Below are 18,183 nucleotides of genomic sequence, written 5' to 3' on the forward strand. Positions count from 1 at the left end.
CAATGATTGTTCAGCAGCATGTTATTTACTCTCCACATATTTGTGACTTTCCCCTCTTTTTTCTTGTAGTTAATTTCTAGTTTCATAGCATTATGGTCAGAAAACATGCTTGATATGATTTCAATCTTCTTGAATTTATTGAGGCTTCCCTTGTTTCTCAACATATGGTCTGTCTTTGAGAATGATCCATGTGCACTTGAGAAGAATGTGTACTCTGCTGTTTTTGGGTGGAATGTTCTATAGATATCTGTTAAGTACATCTGGTCTAGTGTTTCATTTAAAGCCACTGTTTCCTTGTTGACTTTCTGTCTTCATGATCTATCCTTTGACATAAGTGGGGTGTTGAGGTCCACTACTATTATTGTGTTGCTGTCAATTACTCCCTGTAGGTCTGTTAACATTTGCTTTATATACTTTGGTGCTCCTGTGTTATGGGCAGATATATTCTTAAGTGTTATTTCCTCTTGGCGGAATGTCCCTTTTATCGTTATATAGTGCCCCTCTTTGTCTCTCATTGTCTTCTTTATCTTGAAGTCTGCTCTGTCAGATGTGAGTGTGGCAACGCCTGCTTTCTGTTGCTGGAAGTGTCATCTCCTATCCCTTCACTCCGAGCCTGCGTTTGTCTCTAGAGCTGAGATGTGTTTCCTGGAGGCAGCATGTTGTTGGGTCTTGTTTTTTAATCCATCCCACCACTCTGTGTCTTTTGATTGGTGAACTCTGTCCATTTACATTTAGAGTGATTAATTATATATGAGGGCTTAATATTGACATTTTGTCTCTTGTTTTCCAGTTGTTCTATATTTCTCTCGTTTCTTTTCCTTTCTGTTTCTGACTGCTATTTCAGTTTGGTGGTTTTCCGTGATGCTTTTCTTATTGCTTATGATTTGTGACTCTGCTCTGATTTTTTGTTTAGTGGTTACCATGAGGTTTGTGTAAGAGATCTCATAGATGAGCTAGTCCATTTTCTCATAGCCTCTTATCTCCAATAGCCTAAGCAGGTTCCATCCGTTTCCTTTTCCCCTTCTATGTTTTTGTTGTCACAAATTATTCTGTTTTGTGTTGTGAGTTTGTGACTAAATTGAAGTGTTTTTAGTTATTTTTGATATTTTCTTTGCCTTTATCTTTTGTGTTATAATTAAGTGTTCACTTGCCTATTCTAATAGAGAGCTGCAATTTTCTGTTTCTGTCTATTTATCTCTTTGCTCAAACCTTTGTAAACCTTTGGTTTTTGTTTCGGGTAGGAGGTCTCCTTTCCTCATTTCTTGTAAGGCAGGTCTAGTGACAATGACTTCCTTCAACTTTTGTTTACCTGAAGATCTTTTATTTCTCCATCGTATCTGAAGGATAATTTAGCTGGATTGAGAATTCTTGGCTGAAAGTTTTTGTCTTTCAGTATTTTGAATATTTCATTCCATTCTTTCCTAGCCTATAAGTTTTCTGCTGAGAAGTTTGCTGAAAGTGTGATGGGGGTTCCTTGATAGGTTATTTTCTTCTGCCTTGCTGCCCTTAATAGTTTTTCTTTGTCATTGACTTTTGATAGTTTGAATATTATATGCCTTGGAGAAGGTATTTTTGTGTTGATGTAATTAGGAGTTCTGTTAGCTTCATGTGCTTGCATCTCCAGTTCTTTCCCAAGGCTTGGGAAGTTCTCAGCTATTATTTCGTTGAACAAGCTCTTTGCTCCTTTCTCTCGCTCTCCCTCTGGGATATCTATAATCCTTATGTTGCATTTCCTAATTGAGTCAGGTATTTCTTGAAGAATTTCTTCATTTCTTTTCAATCTTAGTTGTCTCTCCTCCACCATGTGAAGCTTTTCTAGGTTTCTATCTTCAAGGTCACCAGTTCTCTGCTCCATAAGGACTATTCTGTTTTTTATGCTTTCTACATTATTTTTTATCTCATGAATCGTGTCCTTCATATCCAGAATTTCTGGGTTCTTTTTTTTAGAGCATCATTCTTTTTTGTGAAGTATTCCTCCTGTTCCTTAATTTTGTTCCTTAGCTCATTGAACTGTCTCTCTGAGTTTTCTTGTCGTGAGTTTCTTTATGACAGCTGCTTTGAATTCTCTGTCAGTTAGATTGTAGTCTTCTGTGACTCCGGGTTTGGTTTCTGGAGAGATGTCATCTTCCTTCTGCTTTGTGGTGCCACTGTGGTTCTTCATGGTGTTTGATGAATTGATCCTCTGCCAGCACATTTCTGGTGTAATTACCTTTCCTTATTTGGGTATGGCTTTGGTTACTTTGGTTCTGGCCACCTGAGTCTCTTGTTCCTCCGCTGGCTCTCCATGGGCTTGGATGCTGCTGTCCTGTGCACCATCTGTGCTGCTGTTCCTGGGTTGTCTTGGAATCCTGGTTGCACCACTGCCAGGGGTGCTGGGTTCACGGATGTCACTGTTGCTGGTGGGAGCCTGGGGACCTGGAGACTTGTATGCAGCCCCTGCTTTTGGTGAGTTGGTTTTGGGTTGCCACCACTGGGAGCAGGATCACTGGTTCTGCTGTGGATCGTGTTGCTTCTGGTCACAGGTTCTCCCTGCCATCATTGGTGGAGGGGGCAGGAGCTGTTTTCTCTGTTCCCGCCCTGTCTGTTCATAGTTGTGCCAGTTGGCTGTCTGTGTTTTCACCAGCCGGGCCTTTGTGGCATGGCAGGCTCTACCAGGGCCCAGGCTACTGCTGCTGCACAAGCTTTCACATGCAGGCTGGGCTGCCCCCGCCTCCACTCACAGTCACACTGGCCACTGCATGAGGATCCGTGTCCTGGGTCACTGCTGCCAGGGAGGGAGAGGGGGCCACCCCCTAGTTCCACTGCTTCCTGAGGACCCAGTCCATGACCCTCATGTATGCCGCTGTGTCCTGTTGTGCTGTGCAGGGAATCCTCTGTTGGACAATGGGCGTCCCTTAGTTGTAACTTAGAGGAAGAGACAAAAGGAACCACTCACTCCGCCATGATGCTGGCATCACTCGAACCTCCGTCTCTGTATCCATGAGATGGGATATTAATAGTGCTACTGCCATAGAGGGTTTGCTTCCAAGCACATAGACAGCACTCACACAATCAATTCATGCTACTAAATATTTGTTGAATAATTTAATTATCTGCCATTCTATTTTAGAATGGAAAAATTAACAATAGTTAACATTTTTATAAAACCCCCACATGTTTCTTATAGAACCACTTCCATACCATAGCTGTGGGAGATGCTGTCTCTGCATTCACTGTGGATAAAACCACTCAGTTACATGCCTCCTCCAGCAAGAGAGAGCCGGTGAGTGACAGAGAGGTCATTCAAGGGAGGCTTCTGTCTCACACCCTGTCAGCAGGCTCTCTGCAGCGTTGGTGCTGACTCCCTTGTAGGACGTCTTGTCAGCCTCCTTCCACAGGCGAGGAAAAGAAGACTCAGAGACACCGTGTGTTCTTGGTTCTGCTTGGAAGTGAAGCCTGAATGTCCTCATCTCTAGTGCTCAGTCTGATCCTAACTGAACTTCCATCTGGATGGCACGCCCTGGGTTTCAGGCACTGTGTGAGCTCGGCAGTGCACATGTGATTACATACAGTACACAGAGACGTGAAGTGTCTTACCTGAGATCACACAGCTCGTGTGTGGTTGTCTCTGATGTGTTCACTATTGGCAGAGCCCAGGACAGGCTTTGGGTGTAAGGGATTTATTGTGCAAATGTCCTTAGTGAAAGGACGATAGGGACTGAGGGAAGCAGGATGGAGAGGGGAAGGGGCCGAGCAAGGCTGTGGTCCCGGTAAACTTACCCTGGTCTGATGACAGAACAGAAGGCAAATCAGACGACAGTGGGTCTTGCCCTGAGGACAACAGTGCCACTCTCAGCATGCATCAGAGAGGTGGTGTGCCTGCTGGTACAGGGCCTACAGCACTGGGGGACCCACAGTGCCCCCCATGGTGGTGGCACCAGAGCCCGTCTCCTGGGTCCAGGACACTCAGTGATCTTTCTACCCTCTATGCTGCCTCTTGCTGGTGATGGCGTCTTCAGCACATGTGAGACGTGACTTGATCGTCAGGAACTCCTGAGTCAAGCTGTCTTGGCCTCTAGACCAGGCTGGGTTCTGGCAGTATCTGAAGTCAGCTGCTGGGTCCTTTGTTGACAGAACCTGGTGGGCTTCATTGGCTCAGGCATCAGTTAAGTCTAGGTTACAGCACTGATCCAATTAGGCAACTACTGAGAATTCCCCGGGTTCTATGACTAACACACACCCACCAAAAACAAAAACAAAATATTTGGAAGTGAGTGGTCTAAGGACAGATAATGCTAAGTCTTGGTGTAAACATGTTAATTTTTCTCTTCTGGACAATTATAGGAAAGTCCAAAGCTCCGAAGCGCTGATCCCTGGCTTGTCTGGATTGTCCACTTGCTGGCTGGACACTGAAAACCAGAGTCCATGGTGGGCCGTCAAGTGTGATCTGTCTTGCTTTCACCCAAGATTGTAATTTCAGGAAACCCACTCAGCTTTTTAGGGAGAATTTGTTTGAGCTCTATCACTGTAATGATGAGGAAAGTGTCTAGGCTTAAGTTGAGGAGAAATTGTTGTTGGAGATCAGAGTTCAATTTCTAAGCCCTAAGATTGGTGTGCAGGGAAGGGCCTGTTGGTGTGAGGAATGGAAGGCATTGTGGGATGCAGGTCCCCCACATTTGGTTTGAATGTTGAGACTGACGGTGCCACATACTGAGAGACTGTGAAAAGGTTTTACCCAATAATGAGGCTTCCTGGGGAAATTGGGATAGACTCCAGGCAGCCCAAGAATGTCTGGAGGGAATGGGGAAAGAAGACTGTCTCAGGTTCTAGGGCGGGTACGGTGTGGGGCCAGCGGGAGGGCTCTCACCAGAACCTGAGGAGGGAGCCCCTGCTTTCTTGCCAGGTTGCTCAGATGTGGGGCTTGAAAGCTGTCAACAGTCAGATGTCACAAACAGAGTCAGGTTCTTCGTTCCAAGACGACAGCATGAGAGACTCAGGTGCTTGGAGTCAAAGTAGGCTGAACACATAAGAGGGAGGTGGGTGCCACCACATCTGTGGACGGGGTCTCAGGAGATGCAGCTGCAGAGAAGAGAAGCCCAGTGGCTCCTGAGAACATTTCTCCCCCAGCTTTTCCTGCATGATCCATGTGTTTCTTTAGTTCTTATGTTTGAGAATTGAATTTAGTTGCAAACTTGCATCTTATTTATAGTTAATTAGTAATGGCGTTCTTGGTACCATGATACATGCCTTCCATCTTCCAAGTGCACTTGACGTGCGTGCTTGGTCTTCACCGCAGTTCAGTGAGGGGGTCCTATCATGCAGATTTTACTGTGAAAAGATCAGAGACCCACAGGTAGTCAAAACACCCCTGGTCACACAGCTGTTGAAAAGAGGAGATGGGCCTGAAACCCGGGCCTGCCACCCACGACCGCCCTGGCCTGTGGGCCTCTCGCAGTGGGCTGTGTTGCTTTTCAGCTCTCACAGTGGGCTCTGCCACAGCAGCGCTGAACCTGGGAACAGGTGCTGGCTCCATGCGACATGGCCCGAGCACCCTTGCGTTCCGGGCTTTGCTTTTACTTGGTGAATTCACACGCGGTCGTAGGCGTTGACTAGTGGTGACTGACTTTCTTCCTGCTATCCTGTGCTTCCCTGACTTAAATGAAGTGTGCGGTGGGTGGCTCACCAGTCGCAGGCAAGGCCTCGCAGGGACCTCAGTGTGGGAAGGGCCCTCAGGATGCTGCCCCTCTGTCCCTGACATGCTGACCTTCCTCCTGCTCTTTTCTTTGGCTTGGCTTTCTCGACGGGATGCTTGACCCTTCCCACCTGCCTGTGTGTGGTCTGGTCTAGTGGTCACTCTGACAGTTGACTTAACCTCCTAAAGCTCTGTCACCTCCTGCCCTGCAAGGTTGTTAGAAGACTGGAGGGGACAGTTGCATGGAACCTCAGCACATGCGTGGTGAGTACTCAGAGGTGTTGGCTGTAATTGCCTGTGGAAATACTAGCTGCCCACATCGTCAGCTCAGAATGAAAATAGGGCTCTTCTGTCATCTCCTTTCTCTGTCTACATTCAAATTCTTGTTACATTGTATAGAGTATAGTTGAGTTTTAATCGACATATATTTTAAGTGATATTTAGACATAATTATTTCTAAGTAAATGGATTTCTACATTTTAGGTATCGGATTTGGTAATAATCTTGAATTATGACAGAGCAGTAGAAGCTTTTGCAAAAGGTGGTAACTTAACCCTTGGCGGGAATTTCACTGTGGCGGTCGGGCCCTTGGGAAGGTGAGTTCCGTTAAGTACGTTGAGCAGCTGGTGCATAGTAAAGTATTGTTAGATAATAAAGTGTGTATTGTTTTGCATTAAGAGGAAGCTTGAGTTAAAATGACACAAATTTATGATTTATGTATCTCCCAGAGGGTTTGAGGTTGCTTACAAATAAGGAATTCACAAAACACAGCCCATATGAGAAAGTGAAATAATCTGAAGTTGGCACACACAGAAAGAAACTAAATAGGGGCCAGCTCCGTGGCTGAGTGGTTAAGTTCGCACACTCCGCTGAGGCGGCCCAGGGTTCGGATCCTGGGCGGACATGGCACTGCTCATCAGGCCACGTTGAGGCGGCATCCCACATCCCACAACTAGAAGGACCTGCAACTAAGATACACAACTGTGTACAGGGGGGTTTTGGGGAGATAAAGCAGAAAAAAAAAAAAAGATTGGCAACAGTTGTTAGCCCTGGTGCCAATCCTTAAAAAAAAAAAATGGAAGATTGGCAACAGTTGTTAGCCCAGGTGCCAGTCTTTTCAGAAACACCGGCCATTGTGTCTACTGGAACTGAACGTAAAATTTACCTGTAAGCTTTGAAGGAACCAAGTCAAGTCAGGTTTAAATAACTGATAAAGGATAGTATTGATCAGGAAAGAAAAAGCTTTTTTAAAAACTAAATTGTGAAAGATTGAAATGGAAATATTTTACTTGAGTGATTTCACAATACTTACCGTGTATTTTATTCTCTATTAATGAAGAACTATTCTTAGGTTAATTGAGTGATTCAGAAATATTTCAAACCCAGATTGTTTGTAGAAGTTACACAATAAAATTATCTAAAAAGGTTTCTAAGTTCCATGAAAATACTCAGCATAAAAGGGTTCCCCCCAGCCTTAATACTCTTAAGATTCTAGAGTACCCTCAGTACTCTTAAGATGCTAGAGAACCCTCAGTGCTCTTGAGATGCTAGAGAACCCTCAGTACTCTTGAGATGCTGGAGCACCCTCAGTGCTCTTGAGATGCTGGAGCACCCTCAGTACTCTTGTGATGCTGGAGCATCCTCAGTGCTCTTGTGATGCTGGAGCACCCTTAGTACTCTTGTGATGCTGGAGCACCCTCAGTACTCTTTACGAAAGGAAGACCACATTGGAGAATATCAGCTTCCCACGTATGCTCTACAGTGCAGTTCTCTCAATGATCACCTCCCTCTATGAGGATTTCGCATTCTGTCCTTCCCTGTGATGTGTCCCTTCCTCTAGGCCACTTTAAACAGACCTAGTTAGGCCCTCGGGAAGTAAAGCACCCTAGAACCGTTGAAGCGAATGTAGAGCAAGATCCCCCTTTTGGGCGAGAGGTGCGGTGTGCCCGGCCTGTGGCTGGAGGGCCCCTCACAGCTCTGCAATGCGAGGCTTCTGACCCACAGGAACTTGGAAGGGGACATCTCCCTGAGGAGCTCTGCTGCTGTCTTCACGTACTGCAAGTCCAGGGGCCTCTTCGCTGGCATCTCTCTAGAGGGGAGCTGCTTGATTGAAAGGAAAGAAACGAATCGAAAGTAAGTACAAGCCAAGGGTTTTAACTAATTTGAAGAAAGTATGAGGAGAAGCCGTGCTGCATAGACTCAGATAGTTCTTGAGAGTTGACAGGGTACCTTTGTACGTTCTTTTTTAATACAACATATGTTGCTAAGTGTATGTTCCTTTTCAAAAAATTCTATGTAATGTAATATGTACTTATAGAAAATTTAGAAAACACAAAAATAAATTAAAAGGAAGAAAAATGGTCTATCCCTTTAAGATGACCACTGCTCACATTTTGCTTTATTGCCGCCCAGCATTTTCCTGAGCATAATTTCCCTTTGTTTTGCCACATATGATTGTAATCGTAGTAGATTCGATTGTAAATCCTGTTTTTCCACCTAGTTTTATAAGGGTCATAAATGTAAGTTAATGACTATATAATATTCTATTAGATGGATGTATTGTATTAGATATATTTTTCAGACATTTATGGAGATACATACTGGTGACAGCTTGTGGGTCAATGAGAATGTTCCTCATTATGAGAGGTTTTGCGTGATGTCTGCTTTTGTCTTTCTTTCTTAAAATAGAGACTAATTTTTTCTATTTTTTTATTGAAGTGTGACTGACATACAATATTGTATTAATTTCAAGTCTACCACATAGTGATTCTGCATTTATAAACATCGTGAAATGATCACCACAATATGTCTAGTTACCATCTTCTGTCACCATACAAAGTTATTACAGTATTATTGACTAAATTCCCTATCCTATACATTATATCTTTGTGACTTAATTATTTTATAGCTGGAATTTCATACTTCTTAACCCCCTTCACCCATTTTGCCCATCCCCCCCAACCCCTCCTCCCTCTGGTAACCACCAGTTTGTTCCTTGTATCTCTGAGTTTGTTTCTGTGTTGTTTTGTTTGTTCATCTGTTTTGTTTTTTTGATTCCACATATAAGTCAAGTCATACGGTATTTGTCTTTCTCTGCCTGGCTTATTTCACTTAGCATAATACCCTCCAGGTCCATCCATGTTGTCACAAATGGCAAGATTTCATTCTTTTTTATGGCTGAGTAATATTTCCATTGTATATATATACCACATCTTTATCCATTCATCCATTGATGGGCAGTTAGGTTGCTTCCCTATCTTGGCTACTGTAAATAGTGATGCAAGGAACATAGAAGTGCCTTTATCTTTTTTAATTAGTGTTTTCATTTTCTTTGGATAAATAACCAGTAACGGGATAGCTGGGTCATGTGGTATTTCTATTGTTAATTTTTTGATGAACCTCCAAACTGTTTTCTGTAGGGGCTGCACCAGTTTACATCCTCATCAACAGTGCACAAGGTTTCCCTTTTCTCCACACCCTCGCCAAGACTTGTTATTTCTTGTCTTTGATAATAGCCGTTCTGACAGGTGTGAGGTGACATCTCATTGTGGTTTTGATTTGCATTTCCCTGATGGTTAGTGGTGTTGAGCATCTTTTCATGTGTCTGTTGGCCATCTGTATATCTTCTTTGGAAAAATACCTACAGCCATGCATCTTTTAACAATGAGAATATACTCTGAGAAGTGCATCGTTAGACAATTTCATCATTGTGTGAACATCATAGAGTGCACTTATACAAACCTAGATGGTATAGCCTACTACACTAGGCTACGTGACACTAATCTTAGGGAACCACCATCACATATGCAGTCCATCATTGAGCAAAATGTGGTTATGTGGCTTATGACTGTATTCAGGTCCTCTGTCCATTTTTAATTGAATTGTTTATTTTTTGATATTGAGTTGTATGAGTTCTTTATATAGTTTGGATTTAATCCCTTATCAGATATATCATTTGCAGATATCTTCTCCCGTTCAGTAGGTTGCCTTTAATAGAGACTAATTTTGAGTTAAAACAAAGAATTTGGAAGTATCCTAGCAGGCAAAGAAGAACTTCCACTTTAAACTGGCACCTGGCTAATTTTTCCCAAAACTGCTTGTCCAAATTTCCACTAAAATATGTCTCATTGCCCAGAAAAATATAAAAAGCCAAGACTGACAGAAGGACTACTTCTAGAACTTGGCAGAAATTCCACTAGATGTGAGCCTGACGAGCCGACACTGCTGGCGGTGGACATGCGCTCTGCCATTCACAGCAGACAGACCCACCACTGTAGGAGGGAATGTTCTGCGCAGTCACTCCAGAATTCAGTAGCACATTTGATAATATTAAACCTAAACCACAAAACCTATAAAATAGGAGGAATGGGGCAAATAAGGGTTTGCAGAACTCTTCACCTTGTAACAAGAGATGTTTTTACTTCTGGTTTTATTAATTTGAGAAATGTAAGTTAAGAATGCTTTTAGAAACTTCTGATTCTAGGCCTTTGGAACACTTTCCCACTAAAATTCACCTAAATCCTGGATAAACTAAAACAAATATACTTCTTAATCACTTGCAGGGCTTCCAAACATGTAAGGCAAATCTTTACGTAATTTTGATAGACATAAACATTTTAAAGAAATTACAAAGCCATATATGTTGGCACCATTTTTGTAAGAAACTTAAAAAGTAAAAACCTATAAAAATGTAGGTGCTGTCGGTCTATTTGCCTAAGTGTTGATGGATACATATAAGTGTTTGCGTGCAGATGTGATGTGCTTTTCACATTATTGGAGGAAGGACGTGCTGTTAATAGTGATACACACTATTTACAGTGTTTGCCTCTAGAGGTGAACTTGGGGTGAATTCAGGGGTTTAAGGTGGGTTGTAGCTTGTTGTTAGGGTTTGAAAACTGGTTTATATGAAGTGCTGTAGATGAGTAAACACATACAGCTGTGTGCTCTACGTTTGATTCTAGGAAAGATCTGCCTGTAAAAGAAATGGTCTTAACTTGATGTGTCTTATTAGATTTTATTGTCAAGAGATCCGGGCTTATGACATTTTATTTGGAGACATACCGCGGCCCGCTCAAGCAGAAGATCTTTATGAAGTTCTTGATTCCTTTACTGAAAAGTATGAAAATGAGGGACAACGCATCAACATGAGGAAAGCGGAGAGAGAACAGAGGAAAGCAGCGGTGCGCTTGGTTTTTCTGTGTCCCTCTTGGTACCCACGGGAAGCCTCTCTATGTGGGCTATTCTGTCCTTGATTTGGGCTCCTCAGAACCCCCGAAACTTCCCTGGTCATCCACTTACATAACGTCTTGTGGAAATGTCACACGACCTTGACGTGCCCTCTAAACAGATTTCAAGGAGAAACACAGTTTGTTTTCTGTGATTGCATTTCTCCAAGAACAGCACTTCATAACGTCAATTAATAACACTAATAGTTGCTGCTATACTGAGGCCGTGAGGTGCCCAGGTATTGTGTACCTGTTCCTCTGGTCCCACAGTAGGCTGCATGGTCCCCATCATACAGAGTAAAAATTGTATGGGGCACGGTCTCAGCCGTCGTTTCCTCTCCCAACCACCTGTTGCTGCACCTGCCTGGTGGGTGCCCGGCCGAGGAGAGCGTCAGTCACAGAGGAGCGCCCCCGTCATCACCTGCGTGTCATCATCCAATTCAGCTAAACATGGCCCAGAGCAGCACACACGAGTGCTTGGGGTGCTTCCTGACGCGGGCCTGGGATAAAGTTTGCCACAAACACTCGTTAGAACAAAAAGCCTTATACACGCCTGAGTAAAATCAGGGTTTTGAAATTATGTGCTTTTTTTTGGTTCCTCCCAGGCTAAAGAGTTACCTCCAAAACCACTGTCGAGACCACAGACGTCATCTGCTCAAGTCCAGCTGAACTCCGGCTCTCAAAGTAAGTATTTTTGTGCAGTTCACAATGCAATTATAATTAAGCAATTATTAAATATTATTGTTAAGAAATCAAGCTACGTTGTTAAACTTCAGAGTCAAATAGAAGAGCTAATGGGTATTAAAGAGAGAAAAATAGTCGACCTCGTCTAAATACATAAGACAAATTCTTGTTGCTATAATCTGTGAAAACTCTAGTCTCCTTCAGAAGATGCTTTCTCCAATTTACAGAGATTTATCTTTAAACTTTTCTCATTTATTTTCTTTGTTATTTCTTTCAAAGACTGTCATTTGGGTTACGATTTTTTTCTACGTGTATCTTTTGTCTGTTGATCTTGTTTATTATATGTTTTACTCCATGAAAGTTTTAATTTTATGGAAAAATGTCATCTATTTTTTGTAGCCTTTGTATTATTTAGTCGTGGTTAAAGTCTTGCAATTACTGGACATTTACTCTTCGTATACTTTAAGATCATTTTACCAATTCTCTCCTCCTTCCCCAATATGCAATTCTAGCCGAAATAATATTATATGCTTATATTAATTCTATGATCTGGAGTATTAATTGCAATAACGTTACGTATGTCAATTAACTTGGCATCTGTGTGATAACCCTCCCATTTGTTGAGATGTTATTTTATGGCTTTCCTAAGATTTCATAGTTTCGGTCTGTCTTGTTAAATTTACTCCTAAATACTTTGTAATTTTGGTTTGTTGTGATGAATGGAATGTACTTGCCCATTTCCATTTTAGAGTACTTTCTTTTATAGTTGAGAAAGACTTAATTTGCATATATTTTGTCATATCTAGTTGCCTACCCAAAATCGCTTATTTCTCGCCATTTTTAAAAAATGGACTCTCTTGGGATATTTGTACCCTCTTCCCCACCCTGCCAATGTTTATTTCTGTATTCTTGTGTTCATAAACTTCTAAGGCAAGTGGCGTTTGAATTGTTGTACACTGTCCAGACGGGGTTTGCAAAGACTGCCAGGGTGCGTGTGGGCACAGATAACTGGAGAGACACCGTTTCCGCTCTCCAGCTGCTCCCAGATGCGTCCTGTCTTACAGCCAGTCCAGCTGAGAACACGCCTCGCAGGCTGTCCTCTCTGTCTTCTGTTCTTTCACAATAGGTTCTTTTGCACTTGAATAAGAAAAGCAAACCCCAAACCATCCTGAATCACACGCCCTACATGGTCCCCAAAACATAGTAACAGATCCAGACTGAAACATGGACGTGATGCTCGTTAGTTAGTGAAGGATTCTGATGAGAAGGAAATATTTTTGTAGGTCAGGCAATTTTCATTTCTTTGCTTTCAACAAAACTGAACAGGCACCTAATGGAATTGTCATGTGAATTGATAATGAGAATAGCAACTAATATTACCATTATATGTTAATTATTTAAAAAAACGCAAAGCTATCTGCCACCAAGACAAAAAGTTATGATAGTAACATTTTATTGTTTCGGTGACAGATAACAATGTGGTTTTTTGACCTCTGTCTCATCTCAGAAGGAATATAAAAGAATTCTGTTATGTTGCCATAGAATATCTCTTTCTAGCCGTCTCTAGTTTCTTTATAAGAACCAGATTTCTGGGCCGGCCCAGTGGCGCAGTGGTTAAGTGCACATGTTCCACTTTGTTGGCCCGGGGCTCCCCGGTTCAGATCCTGGGCACGGACATGGCACTGCGTAGCATGCCATGCTGTGGTAGGCGTCCCACATATAAAGTAGAGGAAGATGGGCATGGATGTTAGCTCAGGGCCAGTCTTCCTCAGGGGGAAAAAAAAAGAACCAGATTTCTTAGCATCTATATCTTTAAAAAATAATACTAAAATACAATTTGATATTGAGCCTATGGCATTCTAGAAATAAGAAATAGTCATCCTGTATAATGAACTAATTTTGAAAAGTCTTGTTCATCTATTGAAATACATTTCAAATAAAATTTTACTTTCATGTTTAGTAAGTTAACAAATTCATAATATATTCAAGATTTTGATCAATTTTATACTAATAGTGATTGCAATGATAACTCTATAAGAAATTATTTAATAAAGCCTTGTGTTTACTTAAAATAAAATTAAAAAATAAATTTATGTACAAATTTTTGTTGTAGAAATTGTTACATTAAAAAATATAATATCAATACACTAGTATAAAATCTTTGTGACAAAGAATGGAATGGAAATATGATTTGAAGGTTAAAAATGAACGTGACAATTTCAGACTATTAAAACACAGCTTCTTGATTTTCTTTAATGGGTGATGGTGGGATTCAGGTAATTATGATATTCAGATTCTTTTATCCAAAAAAGGAGAGAGATGATTATTTATTTTAAATAGTTGATAATGAAATATGCTAAAAAGTGCTCCCTTTACAACTTTTAAGTTTTAGTGAACAATTTTAGGTGTCAATTAAAAAATATACAAGTGAATGCATGCTGTTTAAAAGTTATTTTAGGCATTAAGCAAGCAGGAATGTTTGGCAGTCTCTGGCTGGGGTTGCATGCTTTTTCGTTCGGGTGTTTCTGGCGGCTTCTGGAACAGGAGGCGTCTTTCCACGAAGTGCAGCTGCACGGCAGGCGCTACGCTCACGCCTCTGAGCATCCAGATGTCAGATACCACGGCCTTGCGTGTGCTGTGCCCTCCGGGTTTACTCAGACATTCCTCTTGAGTAAAAGCAGGATGAAATTAGGACATTTCTACCAATTATAGTGATTTAAAATATTTGCTTGGCAAGGGCAAGATTTGGCATTCTTGGGTTTTTATATTTTGTATTCTAAGAATTTTTCTAAATGTCCCCCCTCCCTTTTTTTTTTTTGCAGGTAACAGAAATGAATATAAGCTCTATCCTGAACTTTCCAGCTATCACGAGAAAGTTGGTAAATAAAAACACCTATATGTTAAAATGACCCCTATGCATCTTATGATCACAAACTTCCTAGACGATCTGGCAGGTTGTGGAAGCTCTGGGGAGGCGTGGGGTGCCCCTTCTTGATGGGTCGGATGCCCACAGTACTTTGACAAATGCTTCATTGTTAAGATGCTGTGCTTTTGTTCTCTCGCTTGCTTTTGACTTGGATCATGAGAGGATGGGGAGGCCTGAGGAGCCCAGTTGCTGGATAAGACCTGTGAGCTCAGGACCCGGTGACTCGGGGCCACAGGCTTGTCCAGAGACCGGACCGTGGATCTCTGAGACACTCGTTGTCAGGAACAGAACGACAGTTTGTTGATTGTGAATGACAACTTAATTCTCATGGCATTTTCTCTGGTTCTTAGCCCCATGAATATTTTTGTATTTTTAAGGATTTTTTTATTTTTCATGTTCATATATTTTGCTGTTACTGGGAATTTCTTCAAAAAACTTACTAGGATTCCTATAATAAAAATGGTCGTTCAACTGTTCTACTTCAATGTTCTTTGGAAATGTTCTTTGAAAGAATTAAGTAATTATTTAGAGAGGTGAGTGGGACACAAATTGGGGGCAACGGTTGAATAGTTGTAATTAGCTTATTTATTTTTTCACGTCATCTTCCGGCACTGGAGTCAGAACCATACACTACGGGTTAATAAACTGTTGGAGAATTACCTGTTTCATGTAAGTAGAACATCAAGGTAACTAAGTACCTGGTGTTTTTTTTAGTTTATAAAAATACTTCAAAAACGTCTCTCAAGCGGAGGCCACTGAGCAGAAGTCCGCCTTTCCCGGTGGGTTAGGGCCTCTGACGTCCTCTTGCTGTCAGCCTGGCTGCGAGTGTTTGGAGCCGCCCTGGCCGTCCCTTCCTGGGCAATTCTCCTCTGGGGGCCGAGGTCCCGTGTTCAGAGGTGGCGTGATGCGCGGGCTCAGCTGCCGGCGGTGCTGCGTGAGGTCTCAGAGGCACTGAGGAAGCTCGGAGAGGTTTAAAAACGTGCTTTGCTCTTTGTGACTTAAGGCCGTGGTGAAGATTGTGAGATCGCCAAGAGTTTGACCTTCGGATGCACGTCCTTTAGGATCAGAAGTGGTTGGCAGGTGCATGTTTACGCCAAAGAGCGTGGACATCAGGCTGTCGTGTTACCCTCCTTCTCCTTCAGGGATTCTGTTGAGATTAGACCCAGATGTGGGTATCCTGCCGTCAAAGACGTTCTTAACCCTGACAGGGTCAACAGACAGCCCGAACTTGCCTGGGGAGGGGTGCCTGCCAGGGACCCTGGGGGGTGAGGGCCGAGGCTGACGACCCCCGATGCCTTGGTGACACTGGGACCGCAGCCCCTCTTTTTAGGTTTCTGTAAAGTCTGTGCCCAGAGCCTAAGTGCCTGATAAATAGTAGAAACGGCTCTTAAAAGGCGCTGAGGGAAAATATTTAATGATAAGAAATAAAACCCTGCATGGGCTCTGGAGACAGGCTCAAATTTAAATCCGATACGTTCGCTCACTGCCTGTGATACGAAGACAATGTCTCCTACACATGGGTGGTTGGTTGGCTGGTTTTTGTTTTTATATTTGAGGCTGGGACAAGTTAATTCATATAAACAGTGGGTACTAGGTTAATATTCATATTAATTTATTTAATTCTTTCTCTAAATATAAGGGATTTTGAAAAAAAAGTGAAAGGGAGCATTTGAAGTCTATTTTTTAAATAAAACTTGCTTTACATTCCTGTGTTGTTTAAAAAGCAGCCATGAAACCAGTTAAACTCTTACCAAGGACTTCCTGACAGCCCCGCTGACCATCTGTGCATAGAAGAGTCAGTACATGGGCCTGAGCCTCGGGTTGAAAACCCATTTGTGCAGGATGCCCGGTGCCCCGTGCACCAGCTCCTTGGCCTGCCCCAGGCCCAGCTGCGGCCGTGCACGGCTGTCAAGTGGAACAAGAATTCTCCAAATCGCACGGACTTCTGTTTTGCACCCTTTGGCAACTCCAACTATGTAGCGCTCGAGCTCTTGGCGAGGCAGGCCTTGACAGTCCGCAGCCCCATTTGCTGGATGTTCTCGCTGAGAGCCGCGTCCTGCATCAGCTGTCCTGGCCCTGCTCCTCTCCCCCATAACTGTCAGTGAGTCTGGGCAGCTCTGCTCAGGGGCTGACCCTGCGTGGGGCTCAGCAGCACCCCACACTAGGCCCACTCGATGCCAGTGGTGCCCTGGGTGTACAACCACAAATGCCCCGGACATTGCCTTTTGAGAACCACTGGCCTGGTGGCCACATCTGGCTCAGTCACCGTTGACAGTCACACTCCTACAGAGGACAGACAGGGTCCCTGAAGCTCTAGCCCCCTGCGTGTGGCCTGGGGGACGTGGGTGCCAGAGTCAAGTCAACAGCCCAAATCGTCACTACGGTAGACGTGTAACAAAATCAACGCCGTGTTCTCTCAGGTCTGGTGCCTTCAGAGGCGGACCTTCCCAAGGCTGAGATTCTTCTCCTGAGTCGTGTCTGGGCCCGTGGGGTCGGCTTCACCTGGGTTATGTGATGTAGGTTCCTCTGAGAAAGGAACTGGGAGAAGGACATCTGGTGACCCAGCCTGCTAGCTGTGAGCCTCGGGGCAGCTGCCAGTCACTAATGCTGATTGCAATCTGTTTCCTGTTAAGTGTGGCCCTGATTGGGAGAGAAAAATAACCTCTATTTGAATTAAACTTGAATGTTATGATGAAAACGGCCATTTGCTTCAAAGATCCTGCAGATTGTTTGGAAGCACAGGAATATAAACTTGAAGGTATGTCTCTCTCAGAATGGATGGCGTCTGTGGAGTTAGCCCCCGTCACTGGGTGCCCCCTTCCTGAAGGAGACCCCACCTTGGCTCACCTTTCTTTTTTTTAAAGAATTATTTTGTGAGCATTAAACTTCTTCCTATGAAAACTATCCCTAATGTCTACAGTAAAGAGAAACTTTAAGTCATTTTGAGCTTGTTGCAGAAAACTGAGCAGCGTGGCACTGAGTGGCTGGGTGTGCCTGCCTCTCTCAGGTATGACGCACGCCTGCGTTTTCGCCTGGACAAATTTTACCCTCAAAGGCTGACTCTCCTGCTGCTCCCAGTGGTGGAGGGACTTGCCTGACTATTGAGAGGGGTGAGGAATGTCGCACTGCTGTCCTGTCCTAGCCACATTCTTCGCCAGCTCCACGGCTGCCTCCCCTCTGCTCCAGACGTGGACAGGGAAAGAAGAATGCTGGCCCTTGACCTCCTCAATGCCGACAGTGACCCCCTTGCTCTCTGCGGCGACCCAAAACCCTCTGCCTTGCCCGACGCCCTCTCTCCCACCACTGCTTTATCCGCGATTCACTTGGAAACTGCAATTTGAGGAAATTAGACAATACCTAAATGGGAGGACTGTTTTCCTCTCTGTCTTTTCTATGGTTCATAGTATCTTTCTTCCTCTAATCATTCATCATAAAATATATTCCTAAAACCAGTAAGAACCAACGCAATTATCGTTGATTCCCCAGGATCATCTGCACTGGATATTCGTATTTGCACAGTCTGGCTAACTCAGTGATGCAGGAAATGCACTGATTCTTCTTGAAAATCCGTCTAACAAAAGAAAAACGCTCTGATAAATCCAAGCTCAGTCTGGAGCAACTTAATACTGTGCATGCTGAGGGCCTCGGGCTGTGCTCTCAGGAGTGACGGGGGCCTG

The 18,183-nt window shown here is 43.3% G+C and overlaps 1 protein-coding gene across 6 annotated transcripts in view; it reads left to right on the forward strand.

Annotated features, from left to right (window-relative positions):
- Window positions 1-18,183, forward strand: part of SH3YL1 (SH3 and SYLF domain containing 1) — a 47,070-nt gene that overhangs the window by 26,149 nt on the left and 2,738 nt on the right. For 2 of the 6 annotated variants that reach the window (XM_044771849.2, XM_070512704.1), the window contains exons 5-11: window positions 3,167-3,262; window positions 5,885-5,935; window positions 6,155-6,267; window positions 7,676-7,804; window positions 10,683-10,851; window positions 11,502-11,580; window positions 14,403-14,459. In XM_044771849.2, the coding sequence (XP_044627784.1) occupies window positions 3,167-3,262; window positions 5,885-5,935; window positions 6,155-6,267; window positions 7,676-7,804; window positions 10,683-10,851; window positions 11,502-11,580; window positions 14,403-14,459 (694 nt within the window). The remainder of the gene's footprint in view (window positions 1-3,166; window positions 3,263-5,884; window positions 5,936-6,154; window positions 6,268-7,675; window positions 7,805-10,682; window positions 10,852-11,501; window positions 11,581-14,402; window positions 14,460-18,183) is intronic. The other 4 variants (XM_070512705.1, XM_044771845.2, XM_014841624.3 and 1 more) reach the window with 2 other exon arrangements.

This window comes from Equus asinus, chromosome 6, assembly GCF_041296235.1.
Source record: "Equus asinus isolate D_3611 breed Donkey chromosome 6, EquAss-T2T_v2, whole genome shotgun sequence".
Taxonomy (NCBI): Eukaryota; Metazoa; Chordata; class Mammalia; order Perissodactyla; family Equidae; genus Equus; species Equus asinus.